This window comes from Pteropus alecto, unplaced genomic scaffold (assembly GCF_000325575.1).
Source record: "Pteropus alecto unplaced genomic scaffold, ASM32557v1 scaffold76, whole genome shotgun sequence".
NCBI classification, from domain to species: Eukaryota; Metazoa; Chordata; class Mammalia; order Chiroptera; family Pteropodidae; genus Pteropus; species Pteropus alecto.
This window is the reverse complement of record NW_006443138.1, coordinates 14,150,489-14,176,761: the sequence shown is the minus strand read 5'-3', so window position 1 is coordinate 14,176,761 and position 26,273 is coordinate 14,150,489. Positions and strand designations below refer to the sequence as shown.

General features: G+C 32.7%; 1 protein-coding gene across 2 annotated transcripts in view; it reads right to left on the bottom strand.

Moving 5' to 3' along the window:
* The window catches only part of SYT1 (synaptotagmin 1), a 382,176-nt gene that overhangs the window by 178,123 nt on the left and 177,780 nt on the right, over nt 1–26,273 (bottom strand). For both annotated transcript variants that reach the window (XM_006923780.3, XM_006923779.1), the window contains one exon: nt 432–614. In XM_006923780.3, coding sequence (XP_006923842.1) covers nt 432–597 — 166 coding nt within the window. In that variant the 5' untranslated portion in view covers nt 598–614. The remainder of the gene's footprint in view (nt 1–431; nt 615–26,273) is intronic.

Genomic DNA, 26,273 nt, shown 5'->3' with positions numbered 1-26,273 from the left:
GCAAAATATTTTGAAATAGTAACAAATGAATAAAAGAAAATAAAACTTGCAATTGGGAACATGCATTTTAGCTATTGCTTAAGAATAATTTTTACAATAAAAATTTCATAAATACAAATCTAAAATATAGCACAACCCATAAACATTAATATCCTTGACAGAAACACACTGAAGACAATAAAAAAAATGAGCCCCCTTACATTAGACACAGGATACAGGTTTTTTTGTAAACTGGATTTTCATTAATAAAATGTATTTAAGGACTTAATAAGAATACTTCATTTCCAAGAATATTTCATTTTATTATTGGAATTCCAATAATAAAAAATCAAATGTATGTTTATAGTTTGTTAAGAGGAATTCTACTTTCTAACCAATGACTGAGGTGATTTTCAACCATTTATTTTTACTCAATAATATTTAGTACTCACATGGAATTTTATGTAACTCATTCATGAACTTCTCCTTCAGCTTAGAAAACGCATCTTCCTTTCCTTCTCCAGGACTGGCTGGCTCTGTGGCATTATTTGGTAGAATAGTCGCAACAGTGGTAACTGGCGGGGCTGCCAGGGCCTCATGATGACTCTCGCTCACCATTTTAGGTTCAGGTGAAACTGAGGGGAGGGAAGCAAAAAAGAGTAATTCAAAATGGCTTAACTGATCCTACATCAAAGTTATACCAAAGATGAAAAAAAAAAAAAAACATCAGAGAGTGCACCTGCTCACTGGGTAAATAGTCTCTCACTAGCATATTACTTTATGTTGGTTCATGAAATATTTACGGAACTGTAGTGGAGATTCTTCCCTCGAAGGTAACCCCAGACATAGTTCCTGAAACATTCTCTCCCAACAATACTATGTAAACTGTCAAATCTATTAGCTATTTATATAGGCAATTGTTTTCTGTGTAGATTTAATTTTGTAATTTACATTTGTATGAAACTATTGCTGACAACATACATGTTCTAAACTGACAACATTTTGTATTTACTAAAAGGAAAAGAGAGATCAAATATTTATATTGGAAATGTTGATAAATGATAGCATACATTTAAAATGTTAGTGAATTTTAAAATGGTTATAAAGAATACTGTTACAGCATTGATACTGTAAGATGTCGTAAATATTACTTGGAAATTAGTTCTTGAATCTCATTTACTGATGATACGTTTTCCTCCCAGTCATTTTTTTGACATTTACTGTAAACAATACCCTGCTCAATAATTTATTTGTCTTGCTGAGTGAATTTTTGAAGCCACTCTACATGTGACATGATTGAAATATATATACCAAGTCATTGATAATGAAACATGACTTGTCTAATTAGTTCAGTTTATTTAGTTTGAATATAGTGTTGAATTATTTTATTAATTAAATCATTTAAAATGTTTATCTCCAAAATATTTAAAAACAATCCTTAAGCTTATGAAAAAAATCTTAGCTTTGAATACAGAATACATTAGTTCTAGTCCTATTCACTAGCTAAATGAATTCTGACAAGGCATTTGGACTCAATTTATCTGCCTTTTGAAATATGAAGAACTGAAACATGCCCTGCCTAGATTTTTCTTAGTACATGTGAAGTGCTCTATAGATGTAAGTGAGTTATTCTAAAGGGATGTGATTGAAGTCATATTCTCCAATCTAAACTTATTCTGGACTTTAATAATTTTGTTCTGTGACAAGATTTCAGGCTGCATGGGTGAGATTGTGAACTAGATTTGGGGCAGACATAGATAAATACACATAGGACTGGGCATAAGTGACTTCACAGTCTCAGCAGGGAAGGTAATGGAACCATAGAGTTCTTTTGGTTTGTGAGGAAATGGAGATAACCAGCAAGTCAATACAGGACTTTTATAGGATTCAAGCCTTTTGTGAATTAATTATACATTACTTATCTGTTTAGTAGAAGTGCAATTGAAAGAAGAAGAATCTCATGTATGGGACTATTATTAAAATCTAAATAAAAATCCAGAGTTTTTGAATCTTCTGGAGGAGATAATGGCTGAGGCTAATATACATACACAGTCAATTTTTATTTTATAATGGTTCTCTTTTTTAAGCTTTTAATTTTCTGCAAGTAGTTACTGATATTATCCTAAAGGGTAGAATCAGACAGATGTGGGTTCAGATTGTCACTGTTCTTCAGTTTCTTCATTTGCAAAATGAGAATAATCATACAAAATACATTGGGCTTTAATGAATATGAAATGAGATAATCTATGCAAAGAATTTGGCACAATGTCAGTTTGTAAGTTTGTTCCATCTATTGATCAATCAATCAACCAATTAATCCCTCTCTTCCTCTCTCCCTAATGGTAATTGGCAGCCCAGAATTTTCCAGATAGTAGAACATTTTTATTTTTTTCCCAATTTAGGTCACTTTCCAGAAGCTTTTTCTGATTTTCTGATTCTGTTTAGCTTAGGATCTTGTCTCCCTGCAAAAATGTGAAGCACCATTAGCATGTCAGCATTACTTATGTGAAACTATTGATATCGATGATACCTTAACTTTTATATTTCATGTGAGTCAACAAGACTAAAATTACATGTGCAAAACCATACATATGTATAAAATATTAGTATGTATATATTCTAAAAATGAATTTGTTCCTCTATTGTAAGAATCACCAGATATGATAGGCATTATTACTTATCTCCACAGGACAGTTGAAGGTATTTGAAGAATTATGTTTTACTGTGAGATTTAAAGGAAATTTAAAGGTAATGTTTTAGATACAAGTAGCTAAATACAACAGAGCCATCATTAAATTAAAGGCATGCTGTCTGTGTTTCAGCTCAATTTTTCTCATGTTCCGGAATTGGGATATTGTTGCTGGTCATCCTGACTGATAGTCAGCTGCCACCTCCAGGTGGCTGCACAGTTGTTCGCAGCTTTTGTGTGCAGAGAGGGTTGGGTCCTTTGCCACCTGGGTTGTTAAATATTTTCACATTATCCCAGCGTTATTATGGAATAGAAAACATTTCTACATTTAAGTCAAATGATCTTAAAGACTATAGAAAAAATAAGACTTTTGTTAGAGTCAACATTTAGTAAATGCACTTGAAGTTTATTCAGTATTTCTTTTTTTAAAGAAAGCAAAAAATGTTTTTACAATATCCCCAAACAGTCTTTTCAGATATAAAGTATGCTTGGAAGGTGTTTCATCAAAAAAGGTAAAAGTTGTAAGTTTTCAACTCTTATTAGCTGATGATATTATCCCTATCATTTCTGATTTTTTAAAAAATATCAAGAAAAGATTGTAAGAAATAGACATGCTCTTTCTACTTAATGTTTACCACCTGGAAGTTTTAAAAAAGTCTTTCATAAAATACAAAAATATAATAGGCAATTAAGGATCTAATATACTGACAAAGACTAATCTATTGTTTAATATTTCATTTTTATTCATATTTTGAGAAATAATATTGATTGTAAACAGCAAAACTAAGAATAGTTACATGGCTCTTAAAAACTCCTATTTGTGGAATAAGATGCTTATCAAGAAGGACCATTTTGTAGATGGAAAAACTAGCTAATTATTCAGGCCTGATTAAGGTGATGACTTTATATTCTCTTATGCACTTCAGTGCACGTGGCATTGTTTGCTTATTCGGAAAAAAAAAATTTATATTCTACACATCTTGAAAAAATAACAGTAGACGGTTATTGAGTACCTATGAAGTGGTTTAGATATATGAAATCATATAGTTCTCATACTACTCCTTTGAGATAAGGATAATTATCACCCATTTTACAGGCGAGGAAACTAAGACATACAGAGGTTATGCAATTTGTTCAAAGTCATATAGTAAAAATTAGAGCCTATGCATCTTAGCCACTGTAGAATAAGGGGTTGCACACTGAGATAAGCATCTAAAAAAATTGTTTTTTTTTAAAAAGGGTGTTTAACTACAACCTGAAAACTTCAGCTGCTACTTTAAAGAAGTACTTTTTACGTTGTGCTGCATTGTAACACTCTCTCCAGCTGCATGTTACATACAGAACAAAAGTTTCACATAAAAACACTTGCCCTTATTATGTGTGAATTATTCTGATATATTCAGTTTTATTCTTTTTCACTAAAAAATTTTAGCTGTATCTCCAAACTAATTGTGTACATTAGTTTCACAATCTACTACTAATTTGAGATTGGTGGTTTGGAAAGCTACTATAATAAGGGACATGCTAAGATACTATACTACTAAATGGGGCTAATAAAAACTAAAGATGTCATTTATTAAGAACCTACTATCTGCCAAATGCTATCATTGATATTTAAGTATAATATTCTCAGTTCTCATTACAACCCTGAAAAGTGACTTGGTTTTATTTTGCAGAAATGAACTGGGATATGGAGAGGTTAAGTGATTTGTCCTACATAGATTTTTTTAGTCTGATTCTGCTACCCTACTCTAATAACATTTAAGTATTATTAAACAATTAAATCAGTACCGAGAAGGTAGTTATGATTTTCTTTTGAATTGGTTTACCAGTAAATGGAAAACACAAGTCATCTTACTAATAGGAAACAGTTTAATTTTAGAGTATAGTCATTTAGCTTGTTAAAGTGGGATTTAACATCCTGGAATATGACAAGAAAAATACTATTGAATAAAAAGTAAATTCCCTTTTAGAAGAAAGTTCAGTACAAAAAATATGAGCAAACGATTCTCAAAGAAAGAAAGAAAATCTCCACCGGTGTTTCATTTCACAAATAGTCAAAGAAATGGACGTTAAAATAACAATGAAATAATATAAATTTGTAAATGTGTCTAAATGTAGATGTGAAGTTCAGGGTAGAAAAAACTGGGGAACTGGGAAATGTAGATTAGAACAATATTTTATAGAGGCCAGAGTAACGGAACATATCAAAAGCTGTAGAAGCACTCATTCTTTTTATAGAAATTCATAGTAGAAAATTAACCTTAGGTCTACAATTTGATATAAGAATGTTAAAGTAACTTATTTATTAGAAGACCAGAAACTACCTAACAAAGAGACTTCTTAAATTGTGGTAATCCATAAAATGATGTTATGAAAATTATCTTAAAGATAAATATTTACAAACCTGGAAATACAGTAGAGTGTTAGATGAAAAATACAAAATATTAAACATAATGTATATCCAAATTCTCTAAAGTCTTTTGTATAAAAAGGTTAGAAAGGTACATTTAAAAATGTTAACCTAGTTGTAGAATTTTCACTTTCCTCCGTACGTATACATTGTTAGTATATTATAAACCTGCGATATTTTAAATTACACAAAGAGAAAAACCTTTAAAACTATTTTGCTCTTGAGAAAACTGGATCTCGCAGATAATTTCTTTATGCCAGATTTAAAAAAAATACTTAAAATGTAATGTAGAAAGCTAAATAGCAAGAAAGATTTAGCTACATATTTAGTAAATATAATATGCAAAATGGTCACTAATTAAAATACAAAGTAGAAAAAATTTTAAGGTATTTTAAAGGTAAACACTTTATGGTATAAAATGAGGAAAGTCAGGATTTTTGTTGCTGTGACAACTTCCTTTTGTCCTTTATATTTATTCTACTTAGTAGGACTTTAATTGTGTCTATTTCCAGGTCTACGAATTGATAAAGATTTGTCAGATTACACAGTGAAATAGTCTACCATACTGCATAAACCTAATGATTTCCAGAGAAAGCACCATTTCCATCTCGATTTAAGTCCTGTATTTTGTAATAAAAGCATGCAAAATTAAAGAGCAAACAGGAGAAGATCAAAGAAATATTTAAAAATTTATTATTAAAAAAGTATACTAATGCAGAAATGCCCCAAACTGAAAGTAACTCTTGGAGTAATTATTATAGAGTCTAGGAGATAGCACAGAATATGCTACAATGCATTTTTGAGGTGAAGGGCAGAATGTAGCGATTTTATTTCATCAGCATTTCCTTTGATCATCTTTTGGTGTAGGTGGAAACCATAAGACATGATGTGCATCCCTCCCTTCTTTTCAGGATTGAGGTCCTCAATTTCAGAGAGTGCCACCTGTTGACAACTCAGAGCTGAGGGAGTCTCTCCTAAAGAATCACCCTTGGCTAAAGGGGACTGCCTTGCCCAGGGTTTAGCTCGCTTCCCCAGGGACATCCCACATTCAAAGACCATTGGATGCTGGTATAAAGGCCAGGCCCCCTGTCTCAGTTTGTTTCATTTCCGATGACTTTGTTGAATTGGCATTCCCCAGTAAGCTATGTCTGACTCAGAGCAGCTTCCCAGGGAATCCGACATATAACACCTACTCTGAAAGTCTCTTGGAAAGAAAATAAGCCACCATCAAAAGTTTTATTCAAATTCTTTCCAAACCCAAGGATCCCTAGGCAGTAAGTGAAATGTAGCAGCATTATCAAAATCTTCCACAAGTTTGTAGATGTTTGAATATCAGGCTCAAGGTGTGTTTTCTCTCCAGTTTAGATATATTTTCTTGAAAGAAGTAAGAGGGAAGCCAGAGATTATATGGTCCCTGTCATGGTGAAAAAGAGCTGACTTCTGGCAATAGTGCCAATAAAATGGTTAGAGATGAAAGGGTGTTTTTCAGACCCTGGAGCAACTGGAAGCTCAGTAGGCATCATACTTTCATAAAACTGTAAAACGTACAGCCTCTTGGGGTTTTTTCTTTCCTCTTAAAAAAAAGTAGATCTAGGTACTTCCAGATAAGTCCTATTTATCTAGTCACAAAAGTCTCCAAAGAGGTGCAGGGAGAATTTTGCTTAGGGGTATGGTTCTCATGCAGTGTCTCTCATAAACGCCTGTGCAAATCGCATACTAATGGGCCTGCTTAGCTTTAAGAATCAACATTCCTCCCCAATCCTACAAATACCACATTGTAAACATTGCAGAGGTGTATACATTATTATGTTGAGGTGTCTTTGGAAGAATGTGATGAGGAAGGAAATACTGGGTACTCACCAGCTGCATTTTCTAAGTATTATCTATGTATGCATGTTTGATTTACATACAAAAAGCTGTACATACTTAATATATGCAACTTGATGGAATAAGTATATACCCATGAAACCATCAGCACAATCTCCAGTTTGTGGCTCTCTAGAAAGTGGTATAGGTGTTCTCCCCTTTAAACCCATCTCTCTGCAGTCTCTCGCAGCCACATTCGTTTTCCTCCTCCCATCTTTCTCCCCTCTCACTTTTTCTCTCTGTTCTCTGATCAAAATCCTCCTGCTCTTGTCATCTCTGTCTTTACTTTCTTAGTTTTTTCTTCTTCCAAAGTGGAGAACAGTATTCATTTACAGTTAGGTGTCATTTATCATGTACTAGATACCTGATGCATGTTAAGTGTGTTTACTGAGCCCTGTGCTTTGCATAGAATCAGAGAAGAAGAGAATAAGATGCCCATTCATACCATCAAGGCAGCTGATGAGTTTCTCCTGGCTGCCTCTTCCTGCCATTATGGAAACTCAAATATGCCCCACGATAGCATCTGCTGACATTAATAGTGGTAAATTAAAATTCACAGTTATCTTCTTGACAAAGTTAGACACCTGGGAACACAACTCTGATTGCCAGGAAGCCGATGGGAAAGCATGAAAAAGAAGTAGCAAATAGGACCAGGAAATAAGAAATTTGCATTAAAAAAGAATAAGTAGAGAGAGGTACAGATGCGAGGCATTCAAAACAACAGAGTAGCTTAAAAGGCAAACATAGTAAAAATCAGAGAGGAAACTTAAAATGGCAAGCTACTCCTAGTAGGGGTAGGAAAACTTTGACTTATCAACTTCTCAGTTTTCATATTTTTAATGTGAATTATTTCCTGTCCTTTTTTCTTATGCTCTGGTGTTCATCTCCATCCATCCCTTTCTCTCCAAGACAAGCAAAACAAGTTTCTCAAGAATCATCTCCTTAAAGGTAGAAGGGCACTGGTTCTAACAAGTGTTCAGTTATTTTCCCTTCTCACCTTAATTTTCATTGTTTAAAAAAAGAATAATATCCAATGTCAAAAAGTATCATTCCTACTAAAGTTTATTTTTAAGCTGGCCCAACTTGTTCAAAATCCTTATATCTTTTTTTTTATTTTTTATTTTTTAAACTTCGTTTTTTTCCCTGAAGAGACCTAACTCGATCCTGCAAGTAGTGGGTGTGAGATATACTTGAGACATAAACCCCAGTGCTTGCTTATTCATAGCTTCTTTTCAGTGAAACTGGCTTGCTCACAGGCTATAACGATGAGAAAGAGTCCACATAGATAGATTTCATGACCACTTTGTACAGCCATAGTCGCAGCGGATTTAAGGAGGGATGAGTACCTAATTCAATGACAGCTCGTTTAGGTGCTAGCCTGAGGCCAATGACACTGTTTGGCATAGAAAGGTGAGTGAGGCCAATAAGATTCTGTCCTTCAGGAATTTAAGCTATGGAATACTCTGAAGAAACTGAGGCATAGAGAAGAAACATGCTCATTGTCACAGTGTTAATAAGCGATGGAGCCAGGATTCTAAACACGGCTGATCTCAGGGCTCACATCTGTGACCACTGCATGATGCCATCCCTCCACTTGTCCTGTTGCCTTTGGTTTTCAGCTTTGAGTTGCAATATGGAGTATCCTGCAAATACTAATATTGATAGTAATCTGAGTAACTACATTGAAATCAAGAAAGCATAATGAGAAGTAAAACCTACTATGTAGGTTCACTGAGTTTGGTAGTTTCTGGAAAATTCGAATTTATAGCCAGTGGTGATGAATTCTGTTACTAAGTCTGTTCTGCATTTGTAACTAGATGTATGTGGAAGAGTGACAGAACTGATGATACAGAGTGATGTGGGGCGTCTATTGTGTAGGCTTAGAAAAATGCCATGGAGACTGATAGTTGAGTGATTAAACATTCAACTGAAGACTTATTATTTTTTTACAATACATTATTTTCCCATATTTTTACATCTCTGAAATGGAGATCTGCCCTATAATCTATGGCATTTTACTATCACTGCCTACCAGGCCTGAGCATACTCAATCTGCTTGTTGTTCCCATTGACACTCCAGTCAACAAATCATTTAAAGACCATTTGAGGAAGGGATCTAAGTCCTGGTTGTGGCCTGAAGCTTTCTACTGTGAGCATATACAGTTGAAAGCAGCAAAATGAGAGTCACGTTGTTTGAAAGATTTCAGGAGCAGTAGTGGAGCAGCATTTAAATAATGCTTTATCTACAGTCTTGATGGCATGAAGGAAAATAAATGATGTGTAAAAAAAGATGAATATTATCAACTCTGAGTTGAGAACAGATTTAGAAATTGTAATTAATTAACAAATCTATTTTGCTTTTATTTTTCTCTTTCTGTACAAGAGTGACAAAAATAAAATGTCTGAATAGGTTTGAATGGTCTTTCAATAAGTACAAAATAAAAATTCAAGTGATATGAAACAATTTTTGATATAGTTTAATTTGCAGCATTTTTTCTTAGTAGTATATAAAATAATGTGCAACTTGTAATTAATAGTTTCTTAGAGTACACAAAACATAGATTTCCTAAAGAATAAAGAGAAAACATGAGCATTGTTTACAAATATTGTTATAAAGTAATAAATGTGACAAAAATTTAAACAAATTGATTCTTTAATTCCCAGAAATTAACCACCACAATTATATCTGGCAATTGTAGTCAATATAAATTTCAGAAGAAATAGCTAAAATTAAAATGAATCCATGAGCCAAATAAAAACTATTAGTTGCTACCTCATTTCCCACCTCAGACCTACGCTATAGAAAATAAAAAAATGGAAACAAGCCATGTTCAAGTCAAAACCTAAGTACTGAATTATTGTAATAATAATGCAGATATTCAAGAGGTCTTACACAAAATTGAAAACATACAGCAGGAAAACAAATCTTAAAAATTATGATATTAGAGCTGCTTTTAAAAGCATTTAATAATTCATAAATCTAATTGTATTTATGAAATATTTTATCATGGCAGTTTCACAAATTGTTGTTAATTTTGAAAGTACCACTCAATGAAGAACTTTTATGGCTTTAAAAGGTCTCCTAAAATTTTAGTAAGAATGGCAGAGTCATGATAAAAAAAGATATCAAAATAACCTTTTCAAATGAATTATAAAGACTTCCAGTGTATTTTGCAATGTTTTAGAAATGGTACAGTAAGAGTCAATTTCTCTTTTTTTATTTTTTGATAGAAAAAGTGAACACAAAAACACAGAGATGGAATTGAAATCTTGCACGGATCAATCTAACAAGTTTCCAGTAACAATACTCATTGTATACATATTAGGTGAAGTAACTTCTTTTTAACTTCTGTATAGTATGGTGAAACTAGACACTTTTGGCAGTTATTAAAGAGATACAGCTTAGCTGGATGGCGCCAATTGACTCTGAAAATGTTTTCTATAAAAGCAATAGACAAAAATTTGAAATTCTCATTTTCCATTTCTTTGCTGAAACTCAGCTCTGAATTCTTGCTGTTTCTGAGCTGTAGACACCTGAGAAAAAATTTAAGCTGGAAATTCAAAGCCCTCTTATCAAACTGTATTCAAACTGTCATTGTTTTGTCACACAGAGAAGCAAATCTTTTAAATCGATCTATACACAGTCTGATCATGGTAAATATGATGAAAAATTCTGCAGTCTACAGTAGAAATAGTATATTAATAAATAAAAATAGTTAACATTTAATAAACCCATACTATTAGGCAGACATTTTTATAAGAGCTTTAAACATACAAGCTCACTTAATGCTCACAAAATAAACCCCATGAGTCAGGCAATACTATTATCTCTCTATTATAGATGAGAAAACTTGCCAAAGGTTGCAGAGCTTGTAAGTGCTGGAGTGAGTATTTGAGATGAAACAGGCTAGCTCCAGGGCCCATGGAGTTCTGCCTTACTAATAAATGAATAGACAAATGTTGAACGAATGAATCAATTGTGTGCCTACAAAGTGTCCAATATGATACTAGGTGCTTTGGATAAATTTCAAGTCATTTATTCTTACTGAAATCTACCTTTCATTGCGTGCTAAAGAATTAATCTGGGGACATCAGACGTAAATGAACAATATCTACAACTTACAAAATAATAATAAATTACATTTCAGTTGCTTATCTAATAGCTATTCCTTCCTTTTTATTTAAGAAAAATCTATTTCTTTCAGGTAACTACTGTTCCTTATTCCCTACTCATATATAAATCTTATTAGTCTATATTTTAATCATGATAATCCCATTCTTTTTGCCAGTGGTTGGTTCAGGCAAAGACATATGGTTCAATTTGGGCCTGTGATATAAGAGAGAGTCTGTTGGGTAATTTCTGGGAAAGGTTTTCTAACTCTTAAAATATGCAGAGAAAGTAATGTCTCTTCTGCTGGTGGTGGTTGTGTTTGCATGTCCTACCTGGAACTGCTTGTAGTCATGATGTGATCATGAGAGAAGCTAGTGAAAGAGAAGGCTGATATTTGATGAATAACAGCTGATAGGTTGAAGTTGCATCACACTCATGAGGGTATGGAGCTGCTGTATTAACCAACACTATGAAGACCATTCTCGCAATGGGAAATAATACTTTTCTTATGTTTAATCCATTCTGTGTTGCATTCGATGTTGTTTGAAGCCAAAAGCTATCCTATGCAAATATTTCATAATCCGATTTCCACAGTAACAAAAATAAAATTTACTTTCTCTATAGGCTCAATTTTTACTACGCTATGCCTACTTGGCTTCTTGCTAATACCCTTTATCTGTGGGTGCCTCTAATCCCTAGTTTTTAATCTTCAATAAATCTAAGAGACACTCATTACATATTCTCCTACTCAGAACAGAGTTGTATATTCTTTACATCCTATAAATTATGGTGAAGATCATTACCCCTTATCCTATGGTACTAGATATATATAAATTGAATTGATTCGAAAATTGGTTTTGTGATTTTATCTTTCATCAAAGACCTGAAAGGTTTGGGTAAGGTTTCAATTTTGTACTTTGTATTCAAAAGCCCATCATTGATCAAAGTGCATGAGTGAGAGAAAAATGTAAAACTACGTAGGCATTGATCCACATGGAGCACTTTAGAAGTAAATCAGGCAAGTCAAAGAATTGGAAATAATATTTGAAAAGCAGGCATCTTATTATGTCTGTTATGTGGCATAATCTCCAAGTGTTTCTTTGTGAGTTCCTTTTCTTTTGCTTTTCCTTCTTTGCTTTTTCCTCTTTCTAAAGAACAGCTTATTTTCTACCCCTCCAACAACTCTATCTTTGATAAAGTTAGGGGCATATCTAGAAAAAATTTTTGTCTTTTCTCTTGACAAACCCAGGTCATACACTTCAAGAAAGTGAGCTTAAAGACAGATTTCCTATAAAATATCATTGAGTCACTATCTCACATTTAGGCATTACTGTGAAAAATATTTCTCTGATAAAAATTATTATTTGTGGCTTTGTAAAAGCTTTTATTTTGGCCAACAATTGGACTTACTGCCATTTCTATCTGAGTGGCTCAGTAATAAGACTGATGAATATACTGCAGTTTGCATCTTAGATTCTTGAAGAGAAAGTTCGGTGTGATAGTTTGTGTTGAGAAGTACAATCTGTAAATACCTTCTCATTTACATCATAAACAGGTATGCTGGCTCACCGACAGCAATATATGGAGTTAAGTTGTCTTTTAATTTTATATTCAGTAATTACAGAAACTATAATTACATGTAAATAAAGTCATTCTATATGCAGTCCTCTCATCTCTTTAGGCTTTTTTACAAACTTATTGATCAATAATTTGCTATTATGATATATTAAAAGAAAATTGCAAAGTGATCTAAAATATTGAGTGCACCCAACTTCCACTTTGAAAGGTGTTAGATGACTTTTAATCTCAAAAGGCCATATTACCACAACTATTTAATATTCTTAATAGAAATCATCTCTAACATATTGTAAAGCTATATAGATATATAGATATAGATATATATCTATATCTTGTGTAGCTCAGGATCATTGATGATTAAAATTTAGTTTGTTTCATCACCCTGGTTATAAACTGTGATGCATCTGTTGGGAGAAAATGTTTATATTTAGCCAAATGGATTTTTCTTCCATGCCCCTTAATATGCAACTGTTTTCTCTTAAAACAGGTATATCAATAGCTGAATTTCAATTAATAGCCAACCATAGGAGATATTTTAGAGTGAGGGTGCACTATTACAAATTCATAGCTGAAAATCATATTATAAACTAATACTTTTGCTAAGATAAAAGTATACCGATAGCAGAAATAAAACATGGGTGATGGTTTCAGTCAACTAAAAGTCACCCTGTATTATATAAGATGAAATATAGAATAAAATAGGAGATATGATTTAATATAGTTCTACTTGTTTATCAAAGATTTTGTTTTTAGAAACCACTCTGAGGATTTTGCAGTCAAAGACAAAATCAATGGGGATAAAACAACAATGACAAAAGATTGTGTCAAAGTTTCGTGCAAAAAAAAAAAAAAAAAAAAAGGAATGCTAGCAAAGAATCACTGAAATTAAGGAAGTAAAATTATAAAATCAAATTGAAATATGACAGATTACTTAAAATCACAGAATTTTTAAGTCTATAAGCTAAAAAAGGCAAAATAGTTGTACTAGAAAGTTTTAAACTGCAAAGGTGCAAATTATAAAAATAGACTTAAAAAGAAAGAAAGAATTCATAAAATGTAGGAATTAGGATATAAAAAAAGGTAGAACCCATCAAGGGGAGAAGAGACTTTCACAAAGTGTGAGTGATAGTTAAAGGAGGCCCTTGCTGAGCACTTAGCAGCTCTAGGATGGCCAGCTTTTTGAGCCAGCATCTTCTTGTTTGTTAAAATGGTATAATAATATACAACTTATACATTTATTATAAAATTAGATAATAAGCATGTAGCACTCAGTGGTAGCTGATAATTATGTTAATGCAATGAAATAATATCATGTTCCTGTAGCAAATATATCCCTATTTTGAGTTGGATGCATGGAGCTCCTCCTACTCTAATTTGTGGAGGTTAATATAGTATTTTTTACGTTGTAGATTTCTCCACTAGGAGAGACTAGATGGGTGAGAAATGCCTGATTTAAATAGTAGTTTCGTAAATTGGTTAGCATAAGTCATACCAAAAAATGACTTTCAAAACCGTTTTATGAGCCTATCATTTTGAAGGCAAGATTCTGGAATATGGTCAACTTTTTCTCTCTACTTCTCTGCCTTACTACCTTCCTGTCGCATAGCAACATCAATTAGATGCAGACATAAATAAAAAAAAAAAATTCCGTTTCTTGAGGCAAGTTGTTCCTCTGTCTCTATGGAATAAGTTCTAAATGTATTTTCTGATTTATCAATTTTTAAACAAAATGGCAGCTGCTACCACAAAACCTATTGCTGTGTGAAACAGGTTAGAATTTCTGATGTTCTTAGGCTCTTAGGTTTTGCAGGACACTCAGAGGTAGTCAACCATTCAGAAGCCCCAACTTCCAGGTAGTACATGGGAATCACCCTTTCCTAGCACTAGCAGTTTCACTACAGCTGTAAGAACATTAGCTCAAGAATCATGAGGCTTCTAGAGGCCCTATGAATCTGGAAATAAACAAGTTCTGAGAATTAGGAAGAGCCAGGAATAGATCTAAGGATGACTTCATGTTACTACACTGGCTGACCCATGTGGTAACACTCTGCTTCCAAAATACATTTCCTTGATTTTTTTACCTTTTCACTATTAGTACAGGTTAATGGGTATTTATTTGACTTACAAAAAATCTCCTTTAATGTAGATATGATGTAGATTGGGGGCAGGTTATTTTACTAAGTTATATGGACTGGGCCGACACATATCTAGACCAGTTATCATGGGTTCTGAAGTCAGGACATCTATGTATGAATCTTACGTTGATAAATGTTAGTGTCTGGTATAGATTTCTTATAAATTGAACAAGTTTCTTTTTTGCCCAATTAACCTCATCTCTCAGTAGAAGGATTGACTAGGAGTTTGGTGTACCTGGTTAGAGTGTATCGATGCCTTCTATATGCCTGGGCAGGTAGCAATCGGTGGGCTGGGAATCACCTCCATTATTAAGGTAAGGAAGGCATTTCTCTGGGAGTGGACTATATTTTCTTTCGAGCAGAGAGGCTATTCCTACTCTTCTTCATGCACTTTTGAGATTCAGAGTGCCCTGTTTTGTATCTCTTTTGGTCTTAAACCCTTCCCAGAATCCTCCCCACATTACTCAGTATGCTTTAACAGTGGCTCTTACTAGCTCTGTGTAAATTGAGACCGTTGCCCAGCTGTGAGTACACAGTTCTCCATTAATAAATTACTCCAAGGCAATTACTGTCCAGACAAAAGTCCTGATCAATTTGTTAGAATATCCAGGTCCAGCTAAGAAAAATGGTGCTTCTCTCCGGAGTATATTTTTGCCAAGCACTTCTGGGTTGCAGTGTTCCTAGATCTGGTGTTTTTTTTAAATCAATTATTATAAAATGCTTTCTGTCCTTTGGAACTGTCTCAGAATTTCTGATTTGTTAAGGTATCTTTGCATTGCCTAGCGTTTTATGTGCTATACTCCCTTTTAATTTTTTTTCTAGTATTTCAGTAGCCTTTGGAAGTATAAATCTTTTGTGATTAATAAACCATCAGGAACAGAAATCCTGTCTATATGTTTTATGAAAACATGTCATGTCCTTTTTTCTGCAATATGTAAAAAGTCTCCTTTATGTTGGAATAGGAAAAAGATGAGGACTTTTATGCATTTTTTATGCATTTCTAGAATAATATTATGATTATCTGCTTATGTATCTATTTTGCCTACTAGCCTCTGAGCCCTTGAGTTTTGGGGTAAGGTTTTATTCATATTTGTATTTGTAACACTCAGCACAATGTCTCAATCCCTACCACAATTTAGGAGGATTTTAATAGTGTTTAGGATATATATTAATAATATTTATATAAATGAATATTGCATTTCTCTGTTATATTTTAGGGTAAAACACATATACTTAGGTAAACAGGTGAATTTTCCCACAATTCTTCATTTTTCTCTGGTGTCATGAGTAGGCTTTGGATGCATTAATAAGTTTGGTATGTTAGATCAGATTAAGTTCAATTTTGGAGAGAATTAGTATTTGGGGAGATGACAGAGATTTCAATGGTAAAAATGGAGGCCTGTTTCAAATCCTGTGAATCTAAAGCCTACACAATATTGGGCATACATTGTTACTGAATCTTTTTCATCACAAAATACTGACATTGAAGAGAGAGAAGGCAGCTGGTAGAGACAGAATGGATACAGAGCATTCAGTATTGAACAAATGGAACATGTAGCTGCAAAATCATGCTGTGATTCACAATAACAAGTAAAGAAGCTAGCCATCATTTTTTCAGAGAGTGTGAGAAGAAAATTCTCTTAGAAATCAGCTCATCAAGATGGCACTTTGTAGAAGTCTATCATCAGAGACTGAATATGGTTCTGAATAAGAAAACAGCATTTAAGGTGGCATGAGAATGGTGTGGCATTGAAGAGGATCACGTGAACTTAGACAACAACTGTCTCAGTCTCTACTGCTCTTTGAGCCTCCTCTCTTGGCCATGCTGGTTAAAGATTTTACACACTTCCTTGGTGAAGGAAGTCCGGAAATGAGAATGCCACTATGCAAGGTTCATAGTTCTAAAAATTCATGCAGGCTTTCTTCTTCATTAAGTAGCCTGTCTCCGTGATATCTGGGCATTTACTGTGTTACATATATAATTTAGGCCTGAGCCTTTTGCTATTATCAACCAGATTGAAAGAAAATGACTGTCCTTAAATTTAACTATTTTCTTTATGAATAGAAATGAGAGAAGAGCTATAGCAATTTCTTCCCTCATTATCATTCTGTCATCTTTCACACTTATATCTTGTTTTGAAGCTTTTATCTATATTTCTACTCCCCCAATTCTTCCAACCATAGACGTTTATGCTACTGCATAAGATAAAAACTCATATAAAAATTAATGTTCAACTTGATTTAGGCATGAAATTCTAATACTGTCCAGAGAGAGATCATGCTGTTTCAAAAATAATTTTTAGTGTAATCCCACAAAGAAATCATTTATATCAATAAAATACTTGTTTTCTGTATATTACATAAAATCAATTTATATTCAAATATTTGGCTGCTGCCAAATTGATATCCTAGAGAGTTTAGAAGCAAAAGTACCATAGAGATGAACTGTGAGATTTTACTCTATGAAGAACTATAAAACAGAAATTAGAATATTAACAAGATAACAAAGCAATGCTGACAAAATCACTTTGGTAGTGGTGGGTTGCTTCTAAATAACAATTTTCTACCACTGTTCTTGCAGTTGATGGATTTCTTCCCCTGGCCCAAATTTACTTATTCATTAACTAAAGGGATTAGTAAAATTAATTAGAACAAAAATGTTGATATAAGTACTAAAACACCACAGACAAGGAGCTGAGAGTATCAGTTTGCTTTTCTTCATAGTTAACTCCTAGACTTAAATTACAAAATGGAATTTTGTATCAAATTTCTACAAGATTTTTATTTAAAGGCTAGGAAAACTTGTGTGAAATGAGATGAATTCTTTTTGTTTTGGTCTAGAAATAGATTTAATATTAAGAATTAATTTTCTCTGTTAGTATTACCTTGTTTTTCTGGGAGATAGTGATGTTTTATTTGCCTTATTTCTTAGCTCTGTTATTTCTATCCATCAGAATTTTTTAGCAGGAAATTATTTATTCATCGAAATAACAGTATAACCTTTTTAAAAACATAAATTTTCTCTGAGGGATTAAATTTGAGTGACTCTAGAGCAATTACTCTCAAAATGTGTTTGGTTTTTAAATATTATACATATACATGTTAACATCAGTATTTTATTTATTCCTTTACTGAAATCTGGATAAATTAGTAGATATATGAAATTGTTCGAGGATTTACGTTCTGAGCTGAAGTAGCTTTAAGCGTTACCAAGTAAGGATAGACTGACCTCCAAGCTTAAAGCTCCTTATATCTTGCTTTAAAAGAAATAGAATTTGTATTAAAGTTCTTGAATGTTTTTCTTTTTTCATTGTTTCAAATGAAAAGTTTTTGACCATTTTTATTTATTTCTTTTTGCTTTTTCATTCCCTGGACCGAGAGACCTCAATCTCTTGCCAGGGTCAGACTCCAGATTATTCTGCCCAGGATATGACTGAGTTTACCTAGACTAGGCCGTTATCCTTAATCCACCCTGATTTTTAGCACTACCTGAATTTTATACTGTGATACTGAAATACAAATAAAATCTAGAACTCAGTGTGACCTGCTGATCTCAACAAATTCTATTACTTCAAGTAGACTCATGTTTTCTGGGTTGTCAATTCATTAATTTCATAAATCTTAAAATATTCCTACATGTTACATTTTTCTAAATACAAATATCAATGAGATATGGATGCCCTAGAGACACTAGGTTGCATTGAATGTTTGGTTCTGAAAATTTCCAACCTAAGACCCATGGAAAGGGACTCACAGAATTGTATCCTCTAAATTAATCAATACTATTGAGCTTTTCAGGAACACTTGAACCACATTGTGGCAAAGCTAAAATCAGCAGCCTTCCAAAACCGTGAATACAACTTGACTGGTTTTGACAGTCTATTTATTAATTGCTGCCAAACTGTTATTGTTATTGCATTAGCATTGCCTACCTACAGAAGAACAGTGTCAAGTAAGCATCTGCCTCTAAAATTTGAATATAAATTTATTTCTTTACGTTTTATCACTGATCTTTAATGTTCTTAATATTTTCAAGCAATTTCATCTACAAGCTCAAATAAATTATAGAAGCTGGAACTAATTGTTTTCCTAATTGATTGACTCTCTTACCTCCTGTTGTGTGTACAGTGCATGTCATTTCGCCTGTACATAGCAGTAGGAGGGAAAGTATTAATCAATCACAGAACAATTAGTTCTGATCTGAAGCTTTCCTCCTTCTGTTGAAGTGGAAAATAACTTCCTCAAAGGGGAAAAGAACACATTTCTACTCTGTAGATTTTGCTAAAGGAAAAGATGTTTAGATTTGACTGATTTTTTTCATATATAAATTAAATTCCAAATTAAGGTTTTTTAAATCTGCCAGGAGCACCCAGATATTATAATTACAACTAAGACCCCTTAATACATTGTATCATAGCTCCATCTGCTTCTTCTGTTTTTATAGTCAACACATGTTATTATTATGAGTTTTTTATTAGTATGTTTTAACCACCAGGCTGAGCAAGGGATGTGCGTTCACAACTGTACCTCCTTCATCCAACACTTGGCACATAGAAGTTGCTTAATAAGTATTTATTGAGTGAATAGAATTTATAATCAAATATAAACACTGGAAGCAGTTTTAGATTATTCATGCCACTGGAAACAGTTCTCTATAAGAAACCCATAGACGCAGCAATTAAAATGAGATGTTAAACTTGTCTTCTATAACTTAACAGATTCTAATAAAAGGGGAAAGTGTAGGTAAATTGATTTTCATTTTTTTATATGTATATATTATCTACACTAGCTCCTTCCAATTTGGACAGCAAAATAAGATCATGTAATGAAATTGTGAATTTGACATATTTTAATCTATTTTATCTACATCTTTACTTTCAGTTTTTCCTTATCCTACTCTGGACATCCTCTTGTCTCCACATAATCTGTGCTTGATGATGGCTTTGAGATCATCTTCTTGGTTGTTAAATAGTCGCTAGATTTCTGAAGTTCTATATTCTCACACTCCCCAACCCCACCTTGTTTACTTGTGTTATCTTTCTTCAGGTTTTTCTCTTTTATTAGGTATATGATTGTATGAGGGATAATTTTGAATTAAACAAAACAGTTAGGAAATGAAATTTACTACTTAACCCAACAAAATACAGCATTTAAAAAAAAAAGTTAAATGTAGATATGATTTCCATTTTGGTGGAGTATAACAAGTTAAAATTTTTGGACTCTGAAAACAGGTTATAAACAATATAGGAAAGCATTAGAAAGTTAAGAAAAAAATGAAAGCAAACTATTTAAAACGTTTTCTCATTTTCTGCAAATGTAGGTAAGCTTCTACTAAAGTCACATCAGTCATTTACATCTAATATAACATGTGGAAAAGGCAATATCAAAGACCTAGCAGTAGCGAATAGATTTCATTATAGTCTGACATGCCCTTATAAATTATAAAAGAATGGCAATAAATATGCAAAGTGGGCTTAGTTAACAATAGGGATTTCTTCTCTTATTTGTGTTTTAACCAGGACTCTAAGGTTAACAGAATTTGTGTTATTAAAGTTTAGCAAAGTAGCTTATTGAGATGCCAATTGTATATCTATGGCATTAAATCCACCCAGGCAGGAGTCTATTGACAATTTGACCTCAGCATTTAAAGCTTTCCAGTAGCTGAGAATTGGTTTTGCCAGCTTTGCACATCAAAACAACTCTATAGGACAGAAGTGATTATAAACACAACTGAAAAACTAAGAAAGCACTTATAGATTATAGAATATAGATGGTTGAATGATGCACGTGCAGGCAGGATTCTTTAAAAAAACATTCTCTATAACCAATAATTTTTTTTAAAAAGTAGATATTTATGTGTGTGTCTATGTGTATGTATGTGTTTATGTACATATGTATGCATATGTATATGTGTGTGTGTGTGTGTGTGTGTGTGTGTGTACAGATATTTTCAAAGTTAGATCCCTGGGCCAGCAAGCAGTATCAATATTATGGTAACTTATAGGAAATGCAAATTCTCAAGCTCTATTCAAGACCTACTGAGGGTGCAATTCTGCAGTTTAGTTTAACAAGCCTTCCAGGTGATTCTAGTGTATGCTTATCTTTGCGATCAACTGCAGTCATTTTATAATTAAATATAAGTGACATCAAACATACTAACTCAGGAAAAATATAAAAACAATAACAACAATTACATTTTTTCCTACAACATGGCTCCTAACTCAAGGGGATTATTTTGTTTAGATCTCACACTAAGAATTATTACCTCTTTCAATGTTATGCTGGATTTACTGAGAGAGTTAAAATTAGCCTACTGAATTTTATGGTAGGCTTATTTTCAAAGGTTATTTAGACTATAGATAATTTTTGATTCAGATGCTCACCTGCATAAAATGCTACTCTTCTGAATCAATTTCAATGAGTTTCAGTGCTTAGCAAGGGCTTGAAATTGGGGGTTCAACCAAAGCTAGATAATTACCATAATAAGATTCAATGAATTTTATATCCAATCACATTTCTTACTTAATCTCCAGTTTTTAAACTAATCTGGGACTCTGATAATTCTAATATGCTCTACAATAATTATCAGAGAAACTGGTATTTAAAAATACCTAAAAAGTAGGGAATAATAAAAAAAAGATTCAAAAAAAGCAAAACTTTATGAAATTGATGAAAAAATGATTAGAAAGATATTAAAATAAGATTCATCTATTTTTTTTATGTATTACAGAAAATAAGGTACATTTTGGTCATAGTGTCTTGATGAATCTTAATAATGAAAAATGAAAATATGTAAATAAGTACTTTAAAGTAAATTCTTTAAAGTAAAATACTTTAAACAGAATCGAAAATATATTCTTGGTGTAAATTCACCCCTGAATTTCTACGCTATTAAGTAATTCACCACATGGGTAGGAGCCCAATTTCCTACAGTTCCAGCAAACTTTCTATCCAAACTCTGTCCCTACCTAATTCTTTACTATTCTAATTTGTTTAATGCTTCAAGTTCTATGTCAACTGTTTCTTTCTTCTCTGAGCTAGCCCAGTCCATTTATTTTCCTAGTATGGTTATTACTATTGACTAGCCTGATGTTTATTTTTTACACATTTTTTTTATACTAGATTGTAATTTTCAGATCATTTCAACCTCTTAGGTCTAGAACAATTTCTGGTATAAAGAGGATGTTTAAAAAATCATTTCTTGGATTTATTTCATTATTTTATGCATTTTTCCTAAAGTTTGTTGGAAAGTTATAGAAACTCTTTCAGGCTATTAAAAATTATTTGGGGTCTATAGGGTAGTCTGCTGACTATGGCATTGTGTAGACTGGAATATAAAGTTACTTGAATAAAACTGACCTTAATTTAAGTATGACTTGCCAGTTTGAGAGACTACAGTTTTGAATCATCTGATTGTAAAGAATTCATTTATGAGAAGCACAGCCATTGATATCAAATTATAGAAAAAGAAGAAGGAAAGAGAAAAAAATGCTTGCTTTGATTTTGTTAGAGATCAGTGAATCTTAATATTTGAATGTAATTAATGGTGAATTCATTCTCATTAATCAATTCTTACACATTGGTGGTGGGCGATGTTGGGAGTAGTTATGTACTTCTTCCAGGAAAGGTTAGTAAGAAACTGTCAACAAGACTGGCCCCTGAGCAAGCCAGAGTAATTTCACAAAATACTTCACCTACAAGTAAGATCACTCAGTGTATCTATGGGGAAAGGTCACCTTTGCCATCATCAAAATGGACCTTTTTCCTCCTTTGTATCCTTTTTCTTCATGTACTAAGTATTCACATTAGCAAATTTCCAGAACATCAACAGAAGAAGCACTTCGTATTTCATCATAATTATTTCTTGAATAATGAGCATCTGGGCCTCAAATGTCCTATACATATGATCAGAAGACATATTCTCCTCTGACACTGGTTAGGTCAATTCAGGCAACAAATAAACTAGACTACCTTGATGGCGTCAACTGGGGGTTGTATCAAGGGAGCATTAAACAATGACTTTCCTACTCCTCACTCTTTTATTTTGAACTCATTAAGAATAAGATCTCGGTTCTTTTCATCTTTCACATTATCTTTTTCATGAAACTAAACTCTTCCTTCTCACTCATAGTCTTTGCTAGGTACTTTAGATTTTCTCTGTCCTATCTCTCCCTTTTTATCTTGCACCCTCGTCTTCATCTCACTTTTGCCAACGTATCACCCTTATTTTATTTAACACAAGAACAATGCTAGTTATATACATCTAAAGAGAAGAAGAAGTCATAGGATATGGAGTGAATTAGAAATATATACTTTTTCCCTCAGATTTAACCCTAATGTTACCTTTTGATGGCGTTTTTAAAAAAATTTCTTCAAGTAGAAGGAAACCTTTTTTTTTTCTGTAGAGCTAGTGTTTTACATCTCTGTACCTTGCTTATGACAGTCATCAGTTTATGCCTTAAGTTGTAACCATTCAGCTGTACGTTCCATCTTCCATACTGTATCAGCAAGTACCTCACAAGTTGCTGTGAGAATTAAATGAGGAGGTCTTATGTATGTGCAAATTCCTGGGACATAGTAATGCCCAATACAAGTTTGTTGACAGCAAGAAATAAAGCACTTATCACTTATTTTTTAAGTCTGGAAAATATAGTAAAATTATTCTTAAAATCTCAACAAATATCTCCAGCTAATCTTCCTGGTATGATGAAACCCACATATCCTCATGCATATAAGAATATCAGAAGGTAGAAGAGAAGAGAAAATGTTAATTGCATATTAACTAAAATATATGTGTTATACTGTAATTACAAATATTCCTATTAGTAAAAATCATTGTAAGGAATTCACTCTTCTTTATTCCCAAGGCTTCTCATGTACTAGAATCTACTTTTTCAGAAGAAAATTTCATGCTTTGAAAGGCAAAGTAGTTAATTTTTTACACATGTTCTTGATAAGTACATTTTAACAATAGAAAAATGTATTATGTATGTGGACTTAGAGATCAGCAATATCTATATATCTATATTCATATCTATCATCAAATCATTTTTTATTCACATCATTGGCTTTTGGTAAAGGAATAGTGGTTTATGTTGAGAGACTGTGACTAATTTGAATTTAGCAATAATAACAGCTGAAGGAGTTGATAGGATACTTGCGAAACAGAGCGAAGAGTTTACGTATATATTCAGTGCAAATTAGGAGCCAATAGTATAGGTGTGATTTAAGTAACTAAGCTCCTAATCCTCTCTGTTCTAAGACACATTCTAATGATCTAGTTGGAGAACTTTCTGTGCATAATTAACACATGAACATTTTTGCTTTTGTAAATACTTGCTTTCATTATTAGGGGCATATATACATTTTTTTATAGATAGAAACATATAATAGATTTTTCTATCAAAAGAATGATTGTAGGACGCAACATCCTGGAAAAAGGATGCAACTGGAAGTGAAATGATCAAATGCTATAAAAGTTACACTTGTAAACTGAACTAATAAAAAGTTAGGCTTTTTAAGTTTGTCAATCCATGATATTAGTAAATGATGACTGTGAGTTCATGAATATAAATTATTTCTCAAATGAAGGACATATAGTCTCAAATAGCTGAAAATCATTTCTCTGAAAGAAGGGAATTAACCTGGAGAGTGAAATACAGATTTCTTTTCCCAGGGTAGGGAAGCGTTGCACAATGATAACTGGGGGATTGAAATATATCAATTTCCAATGTCATAATTTCCACTATTTATGGAAAACAGTGGTGGTAAAACGCTGACTTCTTACATTTAAAATGAAGGGATATGTGTGCGCACATGTGAGTGTGTATCTGCTGATGTAGCAGTTTCTTCTGTGGGGCTCTTATAGGACTTCCAACACTAATTTTACCTAGTTTTAGGTGAATTCCAGGCTAAATGTAAATAAGTCTTAGAGCTTTCCAAGAAACTTGATCCTTCATAAGTGATTTTAAAATAAAAGGAGTCAGGTGAATAATAAGTGGTGGTTTGAAAATATTCCAACTTTTATGAGTTTGTATGTTCAAAAAACATATAGTTATCATGCTCAAAGTTCACTGGCAAGTTTGGAAAAGAATTAATATAAATCTGACATGGATCATAAAAAATGATTCAAGATGGAAAGGTTGGTTTTATTAGGCTCTAGTGCTGAATTTAATTAGATATTAATCATTTAGACTGAAGGCAGAAAACTCTGGAATGGAAAGCATTATAGCGCAGTGATTAGAAGAGTAGACTCTGGGATAAAAACTGCTTACCACCATCTAAGCATTTTTTTATTTTTGTGACTGTGTGATTAACTAAGCTTTAGTTTTCTAATGGGTATACCAAGGATATCTGGATCTTCTACACTGTATTATTGAGAGGACTAAATGAGATTTACAAATGAAGGACTTATGCACTATTTGACACATCATAAGCACTTGATAAACATCAGCTATTATACAAGTATTTAAAATAATATTATTTACATTTGTCAGTTATGCTATTTAATGTATCTGTGATAACTTGAACATAGCTCTTCGGATCAAATATAGCAAAAAATTATTAGAAGCTAACTAAGCACTTACATCATTTGATATAATTTCTTCTAAGGTAGGTATTGCAATGATATCTATTTTATAGATGAGAAAGTAAAGTGTGGACAGATAAATAGCTTGTGTATGACCATGCAGCTAGCAGAGTCCAAATTTAAACTAAAGAAGATTGTTACAGATCATTCTTAAAAATTATGAATCAGCTTCCTAATTTTAGAGGAGAAAAATAACATTCAGAATGGCACTGTTGTTCTCAAAGTCAGAAAGCTAGATGGCAGCAAATCAGAGCAGACTTGGATTTTTGATTTCCAATCCAGTCACCTTTTTATTCAGACAGCTTTTTACTCTATTGGCTGTACTAAAAAATTAGTGGAAGTTGATGCAACCATCATAGAAATAAGGAGTCTGACTGAGAACTACTTTCAGAGTTTGAGAATCAAGATTTTTAAAAATTGGGTTAGTGATTTAATACTCAGAGTTTTGAATTTTATAAGAATAATAATATGGGAGTCACCCTGTTTCTCTATGTATTTTCATAGACTTGAAAAATTTTCAGTTATATCCTCTAGAAATCTATTCCACATTCATTGGATTTTTACTTAAGGTCTTCCATTAGTGATTCATTCCTTAGGGATATTATTTCCTCTCTTTGTGGTTAAAAAAAAAGGGAAAATTTCTCTCTGAATGATGGTATAAGATAATAAGACTCTTTAAGATAGAGAAAAGAGTGTTAGCTAGTAAGCTACACTTTGTCTATAATAGATGTGGAACAAAAATGTGTAATGAAACAAAGGAAAATAAAGCTTTATTTACAGCTTTGCCTAAGGTCAACCTTTGTAAAAGAGTTGTGATAACATATACTTTCCTTACTTCAGATGTAATAAGAATAAAGGAAGTCAACATAAGTGAAAACAATATAAGTCCTTAGAAACGTGTTCAAAATCCAAAT